At 45.5% G+C, this 19871-nt stretch overlaps 1 protein-coding gene across 1 annotated transcript in view; it reads right to left on the bottom strand.

The window, feature by feature from the left end:
• Nucleotides 1-371: 371 nt before the first annotated feature.
• Nucleotides 372-19871, bottom strand: part of SAR1B (secretion associated Ras related GTPase 1B) — a 122686-nt gene continuing 103186 nt past the window's right edge. Inside the window, exons 6-7 of the mRNA XM_044280919.1 lie at nt 7259-7390; nt 372-1446 (exon numbers count right to left, since the gene is read on the bottom strand). Coding sequence (XP_044136854.1) covers nt 1330-1446; nt 7259-7390 — 249 coding nt within the window. The 3' untranslated portion in view covers nt 372-1329. The remainder of the gene's footprint in view (nt 1447-7258; nt 7391-19871) is intronic.

Below are 19871 nucleotides of genomic sequence, written 5' to 3'. Positions count from 1 at the left end.
TGGGCCGAAGATGTGCCAAAAGTTTCTGCGCAATTCTTGCATAAAAATCTGTTTCAGAGTAAGGCTACTTTCACACTCGCGTTTAGTGCAGATCCGTCATAGGTCTGCACAGACGGATCCGTTCAGATAATACAACCATCTGCATCCGTTCAGAATGGAACCGTTTGTATTATCTTTAACAAAGCCAAGACGGATCCGTCTTGAACACCATTGAAAGTCAATGGAGGATGGATCCGTTTTCTATTGTGCCAGGTTGTGTCATAGGAAACCGATCCGTCCCCATTGACTTGCAAGCAGCGTTTTGGTGTCCGCATCTAAAGCGGAATGGAGACGGAACGGAGGCAAACTGATGCTTTCTGAGCGGATCCTTTTCCATTCAGAATGCATTACGGCAAAACTGATCCATTTGGGACGCTTGTGAGAGCCCTGAACGGATCTCACAAACGGAAACCAAAACACCAGTGTGAAAGTAGCCTAAGCCAACCAATAGTTGGTAAAGAGTAAAAGTGTCTATCTCTGAACTAGATTTACCATCCAGCCTGATCCCTGTGATAAATCTAGTCTAGACAGTCTGTCTAAGCTTATGCCATCTTTAGGATTAGAGAATCCACTCCTTGCTATAGTTTCTAAAACTGTCTAAAAATGCTGTACCTCAACATAGAAATGTTAAGGGTATGGCTGTTTTTTTTGTTTTGTTTTTAGAATCCTAATATTAAGTATTTTAACTAATATTTTAGGTATGTGTGTAAGCATGATGATAACTAGGATTGAGTGAATTGAGCTTCAGATCATACATCCAAAGTGATTCGATCAAACTTTGGTTTTAATGCTGTCTGGGACATTGTCTCTGTACAGCATAAAATGTAGGAAATTAGGAATTAGGAATTTGGAATCCAACCTTGGTACCAAACCCGACTTTGGATTCCTAATTTTAAATGTTTTTCAAGATGCAGAAATTAATACCGAATTCATTCACTGAAAATGCGACTTTGGTAGAAAGGAGGTTTGGCTCCACGGAGTCAATACATTTTAATGCTGTACAGAAACAGTGTTGGAACGAATTGACTTCGGATCGATGATCCATAGCTCGATTTGCTCAACACTAATGAGCACATGTTCCACTTCTGCTAATGATTTATATTACAGCGCAAATGATTAGTGGTCTTATTCTTATTCTAACTACTCTAATTTAAAAACGAATGCACGGTATGAAGGATTGGATTATCTGCCTGAAATATCACTGCAGGCATCAATTAATTACAAAGTTACAAAATCTGACAAAAAAAATTAAATAAAATAGAGAATACAATGTACAGAACTTGTCAGTCATCAGTTGATATATTGTGATAGCCAGCGGAATCCTTCCCCGTAACCTTGTCTCTTCAGTATGCTGCACATGAACACTTCAATGGGTCTTGTATTTAACTGCTTTAAAGGCACTTTTCCCTAAAAATTAAAAGGATTCTCACTAACTGTATAGAACATAGAAAAACACAGAAGCATGTGATAAACTATACAGAAACCGTGAATAATTATGATCCAAATAACATGGATTACCAAATTCTGTCAATTACTGGTCTTTTAAATCTGTGGAGAAACCCACAGGAAAATCTACAAATCCAACATTTTAAACAGCACTCTATTAAAGGGGTTGTGCAGCCAGTACATATCGATTGATCAATATCAGATCAGTGGGGGTCTGACTCTCAGCATTCGCGCCATTCAGATATTTGAAGACAAGGCAATACTCACACGAGCACTGCTTCCTCTTCAGGATTACACTGCACGCAACCTCACTTGCAGCGGCAGCGCAATCTAATAAGTGCTTGTTTTATTCAAGTGAATGGAAAAAGCACTTGAAACTACACGAAGCCTCCAAGATGATAAGCAGTGTAATCCTGAAGAGGAAGTAGCGCTCGCATGAGCACTGCCTGCTCCTCAAAGGGCTAATTGTCAGAGATGCCGGGTGTCGGACCCCGACGATCTGATATTGATGACCCAGGGGCGTTGCTAGGGTCTGAAAACATATGGTGCACAAGCCCACTGTACCATGCCCCCGTGAAGCCATGCCCCACCCCATGAAGCCACAGTAGTTATTAACCCCTTTTAGCAGTCCCCCCTTGACAGTAGTTATTAACCCCTTTCAGCGGTCCTCCCTTCAGTGAATGGGGGACTGCTGAAAGGGGTTAATAACTACTGTGAAGGGCCTAGCCATCTGGGCAATCCCACAGATCATCCCCCGACCCCCCCTTGTACTTTAACACCTTTCAGCAGTCCTCCCTTCACAGTAGTTATTAACCCCTTTCAGCAGTCCCCCCTTCACAGAAGTTATTAACCCCTTTCAGCAGTCCCCCTTCACAGTAGTTATTAACTCCTTTTAGCAGTCCCACCTTCACTGTAGTTATTAACCCTTTTCAGAAGTCCCGCCTTCACAGTAGTTATTAAGCCCTTTCAGCAGTACCCCCTTCAGTGAATGGGGGACTGCTGAAAGGGGTTAATAACTACTGTGAAGGGCCTAGCCATCTGGGCAACCCCACAGATCATCCCTCCACCCCCCTTGTACTTGTTCTGCTACTTATATGCTGCACCCAGTATGAGTTCAGTCATTTCGGTGATCCCGCAAGACCTGTGACCTCCCTCGGCAGGTCTTGCGGGATTACGCGCTACAGGACGGGATTGAGCGCTGATGCCACCGAAGTGACTGAACTCATGCCGGCGCAGCAGGAAAGTAGCGGAACAAGTACAAGGGGGGTGGGGGATGATCCGTGGGGTTGCCCAGGTCCAATCAATATAAAAGGTCCCTGTAATAGCCAAAAACCTGCAATCCAGCATAACATTTGGGGCACTGGACAAAACATCCGGGGCTCAATCCCTGAATGTTTTGACCTAAGGACGTCCCTGTGATGACCTAATCTTAGTATAGGTCATCAATGTATACTGGCTGCACAACCCCTTTAAATGTGCACAGGTTTCTTTCAGCTGCAGGGTTTTTAAGAAGTGGTTGTGACACGACTATCCAGCTTGTTGCTGCTCAGGGTAAAGAAGTTATGATACTGTTTGCATTAATACAGTTTAATTTACTCTCAACATGATGCAAGCCCATTCATCACATTGCTAAAGGGCAGGGGTGCACAGCCTTTTTATGTCGGAGTGCCGCAGTATAAAATTGTGCTACATCAAGGGGTCACAATAAAATTTTTGATTACTAAAACAGAAACATTTTATTGACCAATAGGGTTGTCCCAGACTTTTTTTAATGGGGCACTCTGCCTGTATTATTTATAATAGAGGGGACTCTGCCTGCACTATTAATAATTGGGGCATTCTGCCTGAATTGGTTAATAATAAGAAGAATATGCCTACAACATTATTAATAGTGGGTACTCTGCCTGAATTATTAATAATATGAGGTGCTCTGCCTGCACTGTTAATAATAGGGGCACTCTCGTGGGAGGAGGAATAATATCAGAATCCGTGGTCTCCCATAGCCCCCAGGGGAGGAGGACATACAGGGAATCCTGGACGTGCGCTTCAACAAAATTATGCCATAACACTAAACTGGACAGGGCCCACAGAGCCCTCCGACCAAACGGATCCACCCCCCAACCCAGGGACATTATTTGCTGTGTTCACGACTTCGCCCAGAAAGAGGTGATCGTGATGAAAGCCAGAGACTCACGTTTTGTGGACTTTCGGGGGGCCAAGGTCCAGCTTTTCCAGGACTTGTCGTGGATCACGCTGCAGAAACGTCGCCACCTTCTCCCTCTGCTGGACACCTTGAGGGACCATCCAGTACCGCTGAACACCCGGATAAATGGCCGCACTGTGGCTTTACGCTCCTACGCTGACCTCGGACCATACTGTGCTGCGCTGGACTTGCCAGTACCTGACCTCTCTGATTGGGAGATTGCCACAACATCCCTTCCCACCCCTCTTGCTTGGCAGACGACGGGGGGGTCACAGGAGACGTCGACTGCCCTCGCCCAAAATGAGGTCTGCTGATCCTGGGGGAGCATCCCCTTCACCCAGATTGGTATTCCCTGAACCCGGATGAACATCTCCCCATCGCTGAAGGGCTCATCGGCGCGCCTGGACGTTCTCTTTTATTTTTGTCTCTCTTTAAGGACTCCACAGTTTTTTGCCCACTCAAGGCCTAGGAAGCTATGATGGTGGCGTAGTCGCCGCCTGTTGGTCACAATTGTTTTTCTGTTTCTGACCTATTGGTTTTGCTCAGGTTCTCTCCCCCCTCTCGGGACGTGACTGGTTTGGTCCCCAGACAGTGGGGCTCAGTCCGGCGGGGTTGGTCCCCTCTCAGACTTTCTTTTTTTCTAGTCTGTGTATTCTACAGATTTAGTTTACTGTTTGTTTTTTGTGAAGTCTTGTGGTGTTCTCCTCCTCAATAGTTAGGTGTGTCACCTTGAACGTTAAGGGTCTGGGATCCAATGCCAAGAGGCGTCTGGTGCTCCGGGAGCTTGACAACCTACAGGCAGATGTGGTCTTCCTTCAGGAGACCCACTTTGTCCAGACAGGATCCTTTGGCTTCGCCAAGCACTACTACCCACACGCCTTCTCAGCCCATCATAGTCGTCGAAAGGCAGGTGTTGCCATATTGTTGTCAGCCTCTTGTCCCATTTCAGTATCCTCCTCCCATATAGACCCCGCGGGTCGCTATGTCATTCTGGAAGGGATTTACCAGGGTCGCCCCATCGTACCCTGTAATGTGTATGTCCCCACCACCTCCCAACTTCCGTTTGTGCGTCGGGTCCTACGCAAACTCCAAGGTCTGCCTCCAGCTGCGTGGATCCTGGGTGGGGATTTTATTATGCTTTTCACCGAGAATGCGGACCGGTTTTCTCTTCTCTCCACCCCCCTTCCCGCCTCGTCCCAGTGCTGCCTGGTTAGAAACTTTCGTAGCGTGATCAGGCGTTTTGCCCTCTACGACCTAAGGAGGGTGGATAACCCCTCGGGTAGAATGTTTAGCTTCTATCCTCCCCCCCCCCTATTAATTACACACCCGGATAGATACATTTTTTGGCACTGCTCTGACTCTGAAGATGATGCACGATGTTACCATTGGACTTATCTCATGGTCAGACCACGCCCCCATCACCCTCACCCTCTCTTCTCAACCTGTACCATACCGCACTTGTAATTGGCGCCTAAACGATTCCCTACTGAAATCAATGCTCACCCGCACGGATGTTGGGGGATAAATCAGCACGTTCTTTCTTTAGAGAAAACACTGGCTCGGTTTCATCCTGGGCTGTGCTCTGGGAAGCCCATAAGGCAGTAGTTTGTGGCCAATGTGTTGCAATGGCCTCGTGACTTAAAAAAACAGAACACTCCGAGTTCAGGAACTTACGGCACAAATTTCTTTGCTACAAACCCAACTAAGCTATAGGCGGAGTCTTTCCCTTCTCTGGGAGCTTGTGGAGGCCTGCGCTAAACTAAAAGATGTCTCCATGCATACTGTGGAACGCATGCTGCTTTACTCCAAGCAGAGATATTACAAAAAAGGAAATAAAGCCCACACTATCTTGGTCCGTCAATTACGGGATGTTGCCTCCAAACGTGCTCCCCAGGCGGTGAAAGACACAGCTGGCTGTCCCTAATACAACCCTGATGCGATTGCTCGATGCTTTCGTAATTATTGCTCTAAATTGTATAATCTTGCCGACAAACACCTGCACCCACCCCCACTACCCCGCATATGGAATTACTTAAGCTCTTGTAAATTGCCCAAGCTCTCTCCAAAGGCAATCGCCTCTCTGAACATCCCCATATCAGCCAAGAAACTCAGGGATGTGATTAAAACTCTCCCCCTAGGCAAATCTCCGGGACCTGACGGGTTCACAGACCTGTACTACAAAACGTTTGAATCAGAACTCTCCCCCCATCTCCTGGCCTTACTCAACTCATTTCTACTGGGTTCTCCAATCCCGCCATCTATTCTGTCATCCCATATTGTAGTCATCCACAAGACGGGTAAAGACCCCGAAGACTGCGCTAACTATAGACCGATCGCCCTTCTTAACGCAGACCTGAAAATTTTCACCCGTATTCTCGCTGCTCGCCTGAATGTGTGGCTCCCCAGCCTAGTCCACAAGGACCAGATGGGGTTTATCCCCTATCGACAAGGCAGAGATAACACTCACCGGGTTGTTGACCTGATTGATGTGGTGACGCGTACCTTGACCCCCACAGTTATTTTGAGCCTTGTCGCAGAAAAGGCCTTCGACCCACTCGATTGGTCCTTCTTCCTCAAAACCCTCCGAACCTTCGGTATCGCAGGACTCTTTCTGCAAGCTAACCTTAGCCTCTACTCTTCCCCTTTCGGCGCTTGTCAAGTTGCCCTTCAGCTCCTCTATTCCGTTCAAGATTGCTAATGGTACACGTCAGGGTGCCCACTCTCACTGCTTACTTTTGCATTGTGTATAGAATCCCTTGCATCACACATACGACTGAACCCCGACATTCAAGGACTTAAAGTACGGGACAGGGAATTTAAGATCTCCCTTTATGCGGACGATGTCCTCCTCACCCTGACCAATCCCAACATTACACTACCAAACCTACAAAAAGCCTTAACTTACTATGGCAACCTTTCGGGATACAAGGTCAGTGCTTCTAAGTCAGAAGCCCTACCTATCCTTATACCTGGCTGTGATCTAACATTGCTCCAAAGCAATTTTTCTTATCGATGGTCGGACACCACGCTGAAGTACCTAGGGGTTCATATTACTCCTACATATGCCTCATTGTACTCCAGTAACTTCCCTCCCCTCTTCCGGGAACATAAGTCCCTTCTCACAAAATGGAAACCCCTATACATATCATTGCTAGGCCACATAGCGGCGGTGAAGATGTCCCTCCTACCAAAATTGCTTTGCTTTGAGACGCTCCCAGTACGAATCTCTATGTCAGAACTACGCCTCCTCTAACGTATGGGTTCATTTATTAAGATTAGCATTTCAGAAGCTGGTCTTAATACCACTTGTTCTGGCGCATGATGCGCCTAAGTTATGTAGAGGTGCCGGCCTCCACATAACTTAGGAGGTGCCGGCCTATACATAACTTAGGTGCATCCTCCGCTGGCCTAGATTTAGATCATTTTCTACGCCTAAAACAGACATGGAAAATGATATATGAGAAGGTATGATTTCAGTTGTGTGACCTACCCCCGGCTCAGATTGTGTAGCTAAGGTCATAGTCTAACCCTGGCATTAGAGAATGCTAAGACTTGATACAATTTATATACCTTTCCTGTTGTGTGACCATAAATTCCACATGTATGCAATAATATCTCCTCACTGATGGCCTCCGGTCTGTCAATCTTGTTGCCAAGAACCAGTATTGGCACACTCCTGATTGTTTCATCAGCTAGCAATTCCTAAAGGAAAAAATTAGGTTATAGTTTTATTAAGTTTACATATTATAAATGAGCAATCTTTAGATAAAAGCTGTACACAATAAATTTCCATGTCTTAGTTTTCAGAGGCAGAAATGTAACTTTGCCATGCAACAAAATAATTCATAGTCCCCAAGACTATGGTGAAAATTCAAACATCTGTAATACCACAGAGTGGTATTACCATTCCTACACCCTGCTACTATCTGTAATGGCTAACACTAATGTCATCTGTGTATTTATTCCAGGCCCTTCTACATTGTGCATTCCTAATATTGCTATGAAACTGTTATATTCATGTACTGTGCCTGGTTCATCAGCAGGTGGTAGTATATCTGGCAGAGACAGATCTTTAGATAGAATGGAACTTCCCATTCCATTGTCCCTCTTTTGGGCAGAAGTATTTCCAACCAAGGGAAGGGCTGCATGAAGTGTTCTAGTCTATTCCAGTTCAGAGTTGACTGTGGAACTGTAAAGACACATAAAAGATGTAGCAGTGAGGGGAGGGCCCCCCCTTCTGCAGCTGGAGTCTCCCCAGGTAAGCAGCTCATAATGGGGGTCAACAGCCAAAGACATCCCACTCCACAGATCGAGAACAGGCCAAAAGGGCAGCTGCCAGAATAGAGCCAAGTTTAGCACAGTAGAGAGAGAAAGCAGAGGACTCAAGTTTGCCTGCCAGTTATGTTAAAACCTGCTGGAACCAAGAGAGAGCCTGAATATTGTCTGGACTTGACTTATTCTCCACCTCCACCATTGCTCTTTCTCTCCTTTATTGCTTCTGAGCCTAACCCTGGGGGGAGATGGTATCCAGGTAGGAGCACTATGACACACACAGAGACTATTAAGGCCACACCACACCACTCTGCATTTCCTATAGACCTGGGATACGATCGGCCCTGGGGGGGCGGCACTTTAAACATCCTGGAGTTTCTTTACCAGGGCTGGCTGTGACTATATGTGGGCCTTTGGTTGATACAGTAGGCCTTATGTCAACAGCATCCTTGGTCTGATAAGCATAAACAGAATGCTCAGGTTGGGCACTTCAAGCCCAGTACGGCCTAGAATCTACCCAGGTTTTCCTGATGACATCAGTTTTGACCTTTAAGTTTATACTGTAGAACTATAGGTTCCCCTTAATTAAAGCCTAATTGCCTCAATATGTGTGGCAATTACCACACTTTGTTTGCAGTATCTAATAATGTTGTAAAACCGTGGTGGTCAGTTAAAGGGGTATTCCGGTTGTTAGAAATTATCCCCTATCCACAGGATAGCTATCAGATCCGTGAGGGATCCCTGTATCCCCTGCAGCCCCCCTGAAATGACTAAAGTGGCCACTTGCAAATGCTGGATAGAAACTCCCATATATATAACTCCCATAGAAATAAATGGTAATTTCAGAGGAACGGCAGGGAGTATGGGGCTCCCGTTCTCGTGATCAGTGGGGTTTCCAGCGGAAGGACCCCCACCGATCTGACAGGATAGGGATAACTTTTACCTACCGGAATACCCCTTTAACAAAATTGAGTGCCCATGGTTCTTTTTTTGTAGTGGTCACACATTTTGTCACACTAGATTATAGTAAATAAGACATTTTACGCAAAACGCAAACTGAAGCACATCACAGTACAGCCACTTGATGCAAATAAAATAATAGCTACAGCACCTCAGTGATAGTTACCTGCCCTATTTACATTAATAACCACAAAGCTCCAAAATACAGTGCTATAAACATGATGTTCATAGGGGAACGCAGGAAAATATTCCTTAGGCCTCATGCACACGACAGTTTTTTTTCACGGTCCGCAAAAACGGGGTCCGTGGGTCCGTGATCCGTGACCGTTTTTTCGTCCGTGGGTCTTCCTTGATTTTTGGAGGATCCACGGACATGAAAAAAAAGTCGTTTTGGTGTCCGCCTGGCCGTGCGGAGCCAAACGGATCCGTCCTGAATTACAATGCAAGTCAATGGGGATGGATCCGTTTGATGTTGACACAATATGGTGCCATTTCAAACGGATCCGTCCCCATTGACTTTCAATGTAAAGTCTGGAGTTCTTTTATACCATCGGATTGGAGTTTTCTCCAATCCGATGGTATATTTTAACTTGAAGCGTCCCCATCACCATGGGAACGCCTCTATGTTAGAATATACTGTTGGATATGAGCTACTTCGTGAACCTCAGATCCGACAGTATATTCTAACACAGAGGCGTTCCCATGGTGATGGGGACGCTTCAGGTTAGAATACACTACAAACTTTGTACAAGACTGCCCCCTGCTGCCTGGCAGCACCCGATCTCTTACAGGGGGATATGATAGCACAATTAACCCCTTCAGGTGCGGCACCTAAAGGGGTTAATTGTACTATCATATTCCCCTGTAAGAGATCAGGGCTGCCAGGCAGCAGGGGGCAGACCTCCCCCTCCCCAGTTTGAATATCGTTGGTGGCACAGTGTGCGCCCCCCATCGGGCCCCCCCTTCCTCCCTCTAATGTTAGAAATCGTTGGTGGCACAGTGTGCGCCCACCATCGCCCCCCCCTCCCTCCTGCTATCATATCCCCCTGTAAGAGATCGGGTGCTGCCAGGCAGCAGGGGGCAGTCTTGTACAAAGTTTGCAGTGTATTCTAACTAGAAGCGTCCCCATCACCATGGGAACGCTTCTGTGTTAGAATATACTGTCGGATATGAGTTTTCACGAAGTGAAAACTTAGATCAGAAAAAGCTTTTATGCAGACGGATCTTCTGATCCGTCTGTATGAAAGCATCCTACGGCCACGGATCACGGACACGGATGCCAATCTTGTGTGCATCCGTGTTCTTTCACGGACCCATTGACTTGAATGGGTCCGTGAACCGTTGTCCGTCAAAAAAATAGGACAGGTCATATTTTTTTGACGGACAGGATACACGGATCACGGCCTCGGCTGCAAAACGGTGTATTTTCCGATTTTTCCACGGACCCATTGAAAGTCAAAACTGAAAACGGCACAACGGCCACGGATGCACACAACGGTCGTGTGCATGAGGCCTTATACAAAGTGCAAAAACACACCCTCCATATACTGTGCAATCACATATACAGTGTATCTATCTATTCCATGATAAGGGACAATTTAACAGAAGCCCTCTGTTTGTCTGTTGGAATATTGTGAATTTTGGGGTACTTTTAATGTATAAAAAGAAAATGTGGTTTTACTGTCTGGAGTTGATTAGGTTACTACAGTGTCTAACCTGATTATCTCCCAGTCAGGGAGGAGACATTGTGTGGGACTGTCCTGGATTGTGTGATTATTTTCATCGGTCTGTTTGGTTGTCACGCAGTTCTCAATCAGGTCCACGGGTATGGCCCCTTCCATGGAGACTTGCATATAAGGCCAAGGGTGGCACCAATAAATGTTGTTCTTCTTACCCTCAACTCGCAGCCTCATCTCTTGTTGTAGGGAACAGCTATATCACTACTAGCTCTTGTAAGAGCTGCACAGCTACTGGAAATTGCAAGTCGGCTTGGAAGTCTCTGGAGCAGCTCTACAGGACCACGCTGACCAGGGGAGAAGGACGTTGCCAACGGTTGATACCGTTACAGACGTGAATTTGCACTTTATGGATCTCTTTAAGAAATGTATCTATACATACATACACTATATGGACAAAAGTATTGGGACACCCACATTTTACACTTACAGGAGCTTTTTTGACATACCGTTCTAAATGTATTGGTATTATTATGGAGTTTGTCCACCCCTTTGCAACTAAAATAGCTTCCATTCCCTCTTCTGATTGCATGCTTTATACAAGGTTTTTGAAATGTGCTGAGTGCCAATCTAGGTTCTTTCTACAAACCGGATTCCAAAAAAGTTGGGACACTATGCAAATCGTGAATAAAAACTGAATTCAATGATGTGGAGGTGCCAACTTCTAATATTTTATTCAGAATAGAACATAAATCACGGAACAAAAGTTTAAGCTGAGAAAATGTACCATTTTAAGGGAAAAATATGTTGAATCAGAATTTCATGGTGTCAACAAATCCCAAAAAAGTTGGGACAAGGCCATTTTCACCACTGTGTGGCATCTCCCCTTCTTCTTACAACACTCAACAGACGTCTGGGGACCGAGGAGACCAGTTTCTCAAGTTTAGAAATAGGAATGCTCTCCCATTCTTGTCTAATACAGGCCTCTAACTGTTCAATCGTCTTGGGCCTTCTTTGTTGCACCTTCCTCTTTATGATGCGCCAAATGTTCTCTATAGGTGAAAGATCTGGACTGCAGACTGGCCATTTCAGTACCCGGATCCTTCTCCTACGCAGCCATGATGTTGTGATTGATGCAGAATGTGGTCTGGCATTATCTTGTTGAAAAATGCAGGGTCTTCCCTGAAAGAGATGACGTCTGGATGGGAGCATATGTTGTTCTAGAACCTGAATATATTTTTCTGCATTGATGGTGCCTTTCCAGACATGCAAGCTGCCCATGCCACACGCACTCATGCAACCCCATACCATCATAGATGCAGGCTTCTGAACTGAGCGTTGATAACAACTTGGGTTGTCCTTGTCCTCTTTGGTCCGGATGACATGGCGTCCCAGATTTCCAAAAAGAACTTCGAATCGTGACTCGTCTGACCACAGAACAGTCTTCCATTTTGCAACACTCCATTTTAAATGATCCCTGGCCCAGTGAAAACGCCTGAGCTTGTGGATCTTGCTTAGAAATGGCTTCTTCTTTGTACTGTCGAGTTTCAGCTGGCAAAGGCGGATGGCACGGTGGATTGTGTTCACTGACAATGGTTTCTGGAAGTATTCCTGAGCCCATTCTGTGATTTCCTTTACAGTAGCATTCCTGTTTGTAGTGCAGTGTTGTTTAAGGGCCCGGAGATCACGGGCATCCAGTATGGTTTTACGGCCTTGACCCTTAAGCACAGAGATTGTTCCAGATTCTCTGAATCTTCGGATGATGTTATGCACAGTTGATGATGATAGATGCAAAGTCTTTGCAATTTTTCGCTGGATAACACCTTTCTGATATTGCTCCACTATCTTTCTGGGCAACATTGTGGGAATTGGTGATCCTCTACCCATCTTGGCTTCTGAGAGACACTGCCACTCTGAGAAGCTCTTTTTATACCCAATCATGTTGCCAATTGACCTAATTAGTGTTAATTGGTCTTCCAGCTCTTCGTTATGCTCAAATTTACTTTTTCCAGCCTCTTATTGCTACTTGTCCCAACTTTTTTGGGATTTGTTGACACCGTGAAAATTTGAATCAACGTACTTTTCCTTTAAAATTATACATTTACTCGGATTAAACGTTTGATCTGTCATCTACGTTCTATTACAAATAAAATATTGACATTTGCCATCTCCACATCATTGCATTCAGTTTTTATTCACAATTTGTTTAGTGTCCCAACTTTTTTGGAATCCGGTTTGTACTTTATCCCAAAGGTGTTTGATGGGGTTGAAGTCAGGGCAACAGATAAGATAAATTCATGCTGTAACATGAATTTACTGGTCAGTAGTAATCTACAGGGCGGCTCCCTAATGGCAGACATCTGCTCCATTCTTTGGAAAGGATGCTCACTGAATAATTACGGTCCACTATGTCCATAGAGGCATGTGGTAAAGGATAATTCTGCGCACTAATCATCCGGCTGTGTCCAGGTACTTTTAGGTTCCTCCTGGTCACTGGTGCTTGTGTCCATTGACTAATTTAGCTCTAATGTCCACTAAACTTTCTCTATATTCAGACATAGACTCACTGGTCCGTGCTGTGCTGCTGTAATGCTGTTCTCTATGTTCCCTTAGCTTGATCAGGGCCAAGTAGCTACAATGGCAGCTACATTGTGGACTAGACCTAGAACAGGCCTATGTATGGTAAGGTCAGGCAGCACTGCGCGTTAGTCGGTGGGTGCTCAGGCTTGCGGATGTAATCCCGAAGTCTGCACAACGAAGAAAAACCGGCACTCCAATTTTCTTTGCTCAAAAGGATTTATTGGTCACTCATGTGACACACGTTTCGACACTCACAGGTGTCTTTTTCTAACAGAAAGTGAGCAGCAGTATATGAACAGGCCTAGTCCACAATGTAGCTGCCATTGTAGCAGAATGCGCCTCCATTAACCTCCTTCCTTCTGTTCTGTTAACTTACTTCTCACTACTCTCCTAATTAGTATACCCCAGACTATATATGTAAGTGATGCCAGCACCACCTAGGGGTGAATATATGTAAAGACACTATAACAGCTTGGCAACAAAAATTACAGCCTCACCCATCCATCCTTGTACCAAGTGCACTTATTCCCAATATTTTGGGGGATACCCCTATGTAAAAATGCTAAATAACACACATCTGTGTTGGCTACCTATTCCTCCTTCGCCGCCGCTTCCACCTAGACCGCCACGTGAGCCTACACGGCCACATCCACCCATTCACCACCTCCTCAACTTCTTCCTCCTACATTCCTAATTTTTATTTTTTTAAGGTCTTTTATGTGTTTTTTTTTATTCATTTCCCTATCCACGTTTGTTTGCAGGGCATTTGCCATGCTCTTAAGCACATTTTGCTGCCTTTTGCAGCCCTCTAGCTCTTTCCATGACATTTTTACAGCCATTTTAGTGCTCAAAAGTTCGAGTCCCCATTGACTTCAATGGGGTTTGGGGTCAAGTTCGGGTCCCTAACCCGATTTATTTTTTTTCAAGTTCGGCCAAACCTGCCGAACCCGAACATACAACTCTATTTATATGCAATATCATATGTGACTGGTGGGGTTTGTGTGCTAGAGCTGTTTTATAATCCCAGTCCAGCCCGGATGGCACACTATATAACATGCAGAAGCAAGCACAGTTCAGGGAGCAAAGGGAGGGGTCAGGAATGGGTAGAGAGGTGCTATGGATGTGGCATGGGGCCCAATTTGGATTCTTGCTATAGGGCCCAATGATTTCTGTGTACACCCCTGCCCATGTGCATGTCAACACATGAAAAATACACTTAAAGTAAACAATCAGGATAGTCCGCAGGGCCGCTCTTCTCAGGGTAAGTCTTTGGAAGGGACACTTCACCTGGCACCACACTACTAGTATAACCTTTTCTGGATGAATATACACAAAGGGACATCCTGCTATTCCACTGGTGCTATTGGTTGAATCAGGTGCATATTGTATTACTAAATATCTGTAGCCACCAGTCTCAAATTGTTGTATTACTGTTGCAGTGTCCCACTATGTGTTGTATGTGGGCACTTTAAACTTTTGATATATGTGTATTTAATGTATTGTGGTATCAAGCTGTTAGAACTGTCTATTCTGCACAAGGTACAGACAAGTCCTGAGGGATCCAAGCCTGGTTCATTTTAATGAATGTGAGCTTGTCCAGGTTGGCTGTGGACAGGCGGCTGCGTCTGTCTGTAATGACGCCTCCTGCCGTGCTAAATACAGGGCAAGCTCTGGCCATGTGGACAATTTGGAGACCCTGAAGTTGAATGGGGCAGAACCATCAGTCAGTACGTGTAGGCGTGTGCACAGGTACTGTTCCACCATGTTGTTCAAATGCTTCCTCCTGCTAACACGCTCCATATCAGCAGTTGGGGCCGGTTGTTGCGGCGAGGTGACAAAGCTTTTCCACATGTAGGCCATGCTAACCCTGCCTTCTGAGGTGCTGACGCTGACACAGCTGCCTTGGCGACCTCTTCCTCCTCCCCTGCCTTTGCTTGTGCTTCCACTTGTCCCCCGGCGTCAGTCGGGAATGCTCTCAGAAGCGCGTCTACCAGCGTGCACCTGTAGTTGCGCATCTTCTGATCACGCTCCAGTGAGGGAATTAAGTACGGCACATTGTCTTTGTAACGGGGATCCAGCAGGGTGGCCACCCAGTAGTCAGCACACATTAAAATGTGGGCAACTCTGCTGTCGTTGCACAGACCCTGCAGCATGTAGTCGCTCATGTGTGCCAGGCTGCCCAGAGGTAAGGACAACAAGCTGTCCTCTGTGGGAGGCATATCGTTTGCGTCCTCCGTATCCCTCCAGCCACGCACCAGTGATGGGCCCAGGCGGCATTGGATGCCACCCCGCTGTGAACATGCTTCATCCCCATCCTCCTCCTCATCCTCGTCCTCCTCGTCCTCGTCCTCCAGTAGTGGGCCCTGGCTGGCCAAATTTGTACCTGGCCTCTGCTGTTGCAAAAATCCTCTTTCAGAGCCACTTCTAAAAGACTGGCCTGAAAGTGTTAGAGATGACCCCTCTTCCTCCTCCTCGTCCTGGGCCACATCCTCTTCCATCATCGCCCTAGGTGTTTTCTCAAGGAGACATAGAAGTGGTATTGTAACGCTGATAACGGCGTCATCGCCACTGGCCATGTTGGTGGAGTACTCGAAACAGCGCAACAGCGCACACAGGTCTCGCATGGAGGCCCAGTCATTGGTGGTGAAGTGGTGCTGTTCCGCAGTGTGACTCACCCGTGCGTGCTGCAGCTGAAACTCCACTATGGCCTGCTGCTGCTCGCACAGTCTCTCCAGCATGTGCAAGGTGGAATTCCACCTGGTGGGCACGTCACATATGAGGCTGTGAGCGGGAAGGCCGAAGTTACGCTGTAGAGCAGACAGCCGAGCAGCGGCAGGATGAGAACGCCGAAAGCGCGCACAGACGGCACTTTACGCAGTAGCTCTGACATGTCGGGGTAGTTGTGAATGAATTTCTGCACCACCAAATTCAGCACATGCGCCAGGCAAGGGATGTGAGTCAAACCGGCTAGTCCCAGAGACAAGTCTAATCCCAGATTTGCAGTATATCAGAGAGTTTTTTCACCCCAGTAAGCACAAAGCCGTATTTCTGGCCTAAATGTGACACTCACTTATGCACGTCTAATCCTAAATGTGCACTATATGAAACAGATGTTTTTTTTCACCCCAGTAAGCAAAAAGTTGTATTTCTGGCCTAAATGTGACACTCACTTATGCACGTCTAATCGCAGATGTGCACTATATGAAACAGATGGTTTTTTTTCACCCCCATAAGCAAAAAGCTGTATTTCTGGCCTAAATGTGACACTCACTTATGCACGTCTAATCCTAAATGTGCACTATATGAAACAGATGTTTTTTTTTAACCCCAGTAAGCAAAAAGCTTTATTTCTGGACTTGCAGACATGCAGATATCCTGTGCTGGTGCACTATCGTTGCATAAAATGGCTGCCGATTATGTATTGATATTGACAAACTGAAGTAAAAAAAGTTAGTTTTCAGCAGTAGTTGGCTCAGGGCAGGCTTAAAAAAAACACATTTGCTGTAGATCGCTGAGTAAAAAAGCAGTTCTTCATAAGATTTCTCCCTGATCTCTCTCTCACAGCAGCTGCAGCCTCTCCCTACACTAATCCGAGCAGAGTGACAGGCGGCGCTATGTGACTCCAGCTTAAATAGAGGCTGGGTCACATGCTGCAGTTGGCCAATCACAGCCATGCCAATAGTAGGCATGGCTGTGATGGCCTTTTGGGGCAAGTAGTATGACGCTTGTTGATTGGCTGCTGTGCAGCCTTTCAAAAAGCGTCAAGAAAGCGCCGAACACTGAACCCGAACTTTTACGTTAATTTTCGGGTTCAGGTCTGGGTGCCGAAGAACCTAAAGTTCGGTACGAACCCGAACTTTACAGTTCGGGTTCGCTCAACTCTACATATAAGTAAAGGTGCATAATGCACACTACAGGGAATTCCCTGTATAAACCATCAATACAAGAAAGAAAAGAAAAGTGGAACACAAAAATGCCTAATTACGTGGTCAGGGACATATGTTATCCTTCCCAACAGCAACACATACCATGATCAATCTCAAAATACCTGAGAGCAGCATCAGATACCAGCGTGCATTGCCAAATTACCTCCCCAAAAGAGTAAAGCCTGCAAGATGACCCAGGAATCTCACAGAACTGGAAGACTTTTGCAAGGAACAATGGATGAAAATCCCTCAAACAAGAACTGAAGGACTCTTGGCTGGCTGCAAAAAGTGTTTAGAAGCTGTGATTAGTGTTGAGCGAAACCGAACTTTGCGTGTTCCGGTTCCCGGACCCGAACCCGGACTTTTTCACTGAAGTTCAGGTTCGGTGTTTGGGTGATTTTATTATTTTTCATTATAACATGGTTATAACGGAAAATAATAGCATTCTTAAGACAGAATGCTAAATAAAATGGCCATTGAGGGGTTAAAAATAATTTTAAAAAACTCACCTCATCCACTTTATTTGCGTAGCTGGTATCCTCTTTGTGGTGAGCGTGGTGACATCATCTGAGGTCCTGCTGAATGAAGATAGAAAGACCTACGGTGATGTCACCGCATTCATTATATGGTGAACGCGGTGACATCATCGCAGGTCCTGCAGAAAGAAGAAAGAAGAGGATACCGGCTGCGGGATCAAGTGTATGAGGTGAGTTTTTTTACATTATTTTTAACCCCTCAATGGCCATTTTATTTAGCATTCTGTCTTCAGAATGCTATTATTTTCAGTTCTAACCATGTTATAACGGAAAATAATAAAGTGAAGTACCAGTCCCCATTGACTTTAATGGGGTCCGGGTTCGGGGTCAAGTTCGCGTTCCGAACCCGAACTTTGACCTCAAGTTCGGCCGAACCCGGCAAACCCGAACTTCCATGGTTATTTTAACAAAGGGGTTGCGCTGCCTCACATAGGATGTGGTTTCTGAGTGATGGTGGGGATATGGCAGTTCTTTTCAAGGCAGCCGAACACCTGAGTTCCAACAGAAGATAGTTCTTGCCCAAAACGACCCTTCTGTGGATATTAGAGGTTGGAGCACATAGTGAAAGTCCACCAATTTTCCAAATATCAACAGGTTTTATTATACTCTGTGGGGTTTTGCTCTGATAGACAGGTTAGCGGACGCAGTATAGAGCCAATCACAAAGTCTTTAACTTAAACAGTTGGTGTTTTTTCACACATAAGGAAAAACAAAATGACTGTTCACAGTCTTGGTGTTTGTTCACACCATGCAATGTCCATAGAACAAAATCTTCAGCTGGTTAGCAGTTTTCCATCCGCAGTCCACAGTAGGCTTTAGGGGCCTGTTTCCCGTCATGCAGCTCTCAGCACTTTAGCACGGGACAAATTCACAGGTCCCAAAACACAGAGACCCCCCCAGCTTCTCTGTCAGATGGAGGAAAAACCACACCCAGCTGAGACTGCTGGCTGGGTTTTATATAGGCCAAAAAAGACCCGGCCTGGAGCGTGGGGTGAAGCCACCCACCCACCACTTTGGCTACTCCCAGTAAGAGCTGGCTCGGATCGGCTTTACAGCCATACTAACAACAAAACAGTGTCAGTCAGCACTAGCTGCCGCTGACACTTAAAGGGAACCTGTCACCGGGATTTTGGGTATAGAGCTGATGACATGGGTTGCTAGATGGCCGCTAGCACATCCGCAATACCCAGACCCCATAGCTCTGTGTGCTTTTATTGTGGGAAAAAAAGAATTTGATACATATGCAAATTAACCTGAGATGAGTCCTGTACATGAGATGAGTCAGGGACAGGACTCATCTCAGGGTAATGTGCATATGTATCAAATCGTCTTTTTCCCACAATAAAAGCACACAGAGCTATGGGGACTGGGTATTGAGGATGTGCTAGCGGCCATCTAGCAACCCATGTCCTCAGCTCTTTACCTAAAATACCGGTGATGGGTTCCCTTTAAAACGACCGGCTCTTACCTCACCGAGGCCAGGAATCTCGGTGACACATACCTTCTATCAATGATGGGCCCCTTGCGCCTTCCTACAACTCACAAAAGTATAAGATCAACAGGCATTTGAGCAAACATAAAATCGTCTGTGTTCACAGAACCGCCCCACCAAGGTTTTGCTAGGATAGCTTCATGAGCATTCTTTTTATATGGGTCAGGGATGACAAAAGACATACTCCTCCCACCCCCTTCAGTACAAAACACCCATATCATGATACTTGATAAATATTTTAAAAGCATTTACGAAACAGTTTTCATTCTAAAAACATTCTGTCACATATAATGAATGTTTGCAATAAATACTAATAAAACTTCGCCTGTATTATAACCATATTCTATCACATATAATAAATCACCGCAATCAAGTTCTTTTTACCTAAGGTATTTCTTCACAATAAGGCAACCATTCTAATAAGGAGGAGCATACACATCGCTTCGCAATTTAAAACTTTAAAATCTACTCTCTCTAACCTCACTCCATTCATAGAAAATAACACCTGGTACTGTTACATGGTGTGTGTTAACCAATGAAACCTACTGGTCTGATTCATCCATACTTTCACTGCCACAGGTTCACTCATCCCTAGCTGTGATACTTTCCAAAGGGGGTGCCCAAACTTTTAATTTGGGCCCTTTTCCTCTTTTGTTTAAAAATGTAAAAGATTAAAAAAAAAAAAAAGTTTTTGCTTAAAGAGGACCTTTCACTTGTATAAACTATGTGAACTGAGTATGC

The sequence above is a fragment of the Bufo gargarizans genome, chromosome 2 (genome assembly GCF_014858855.1).
Source record: "Bufo gargarizans isolate SCDJY-AF-19 chromosome 2, ASM1485885v1, whole genome shotgun sequence".
Lineage (NCBI taxonomy): Eukaryota > Metazoa > Chordata > Amphibia > Anura > Bufonidae > Bufo > Bufo gargarizans.
This window is presented reverse-complemented; position numbering and strand designations above follow the sequence as displayed.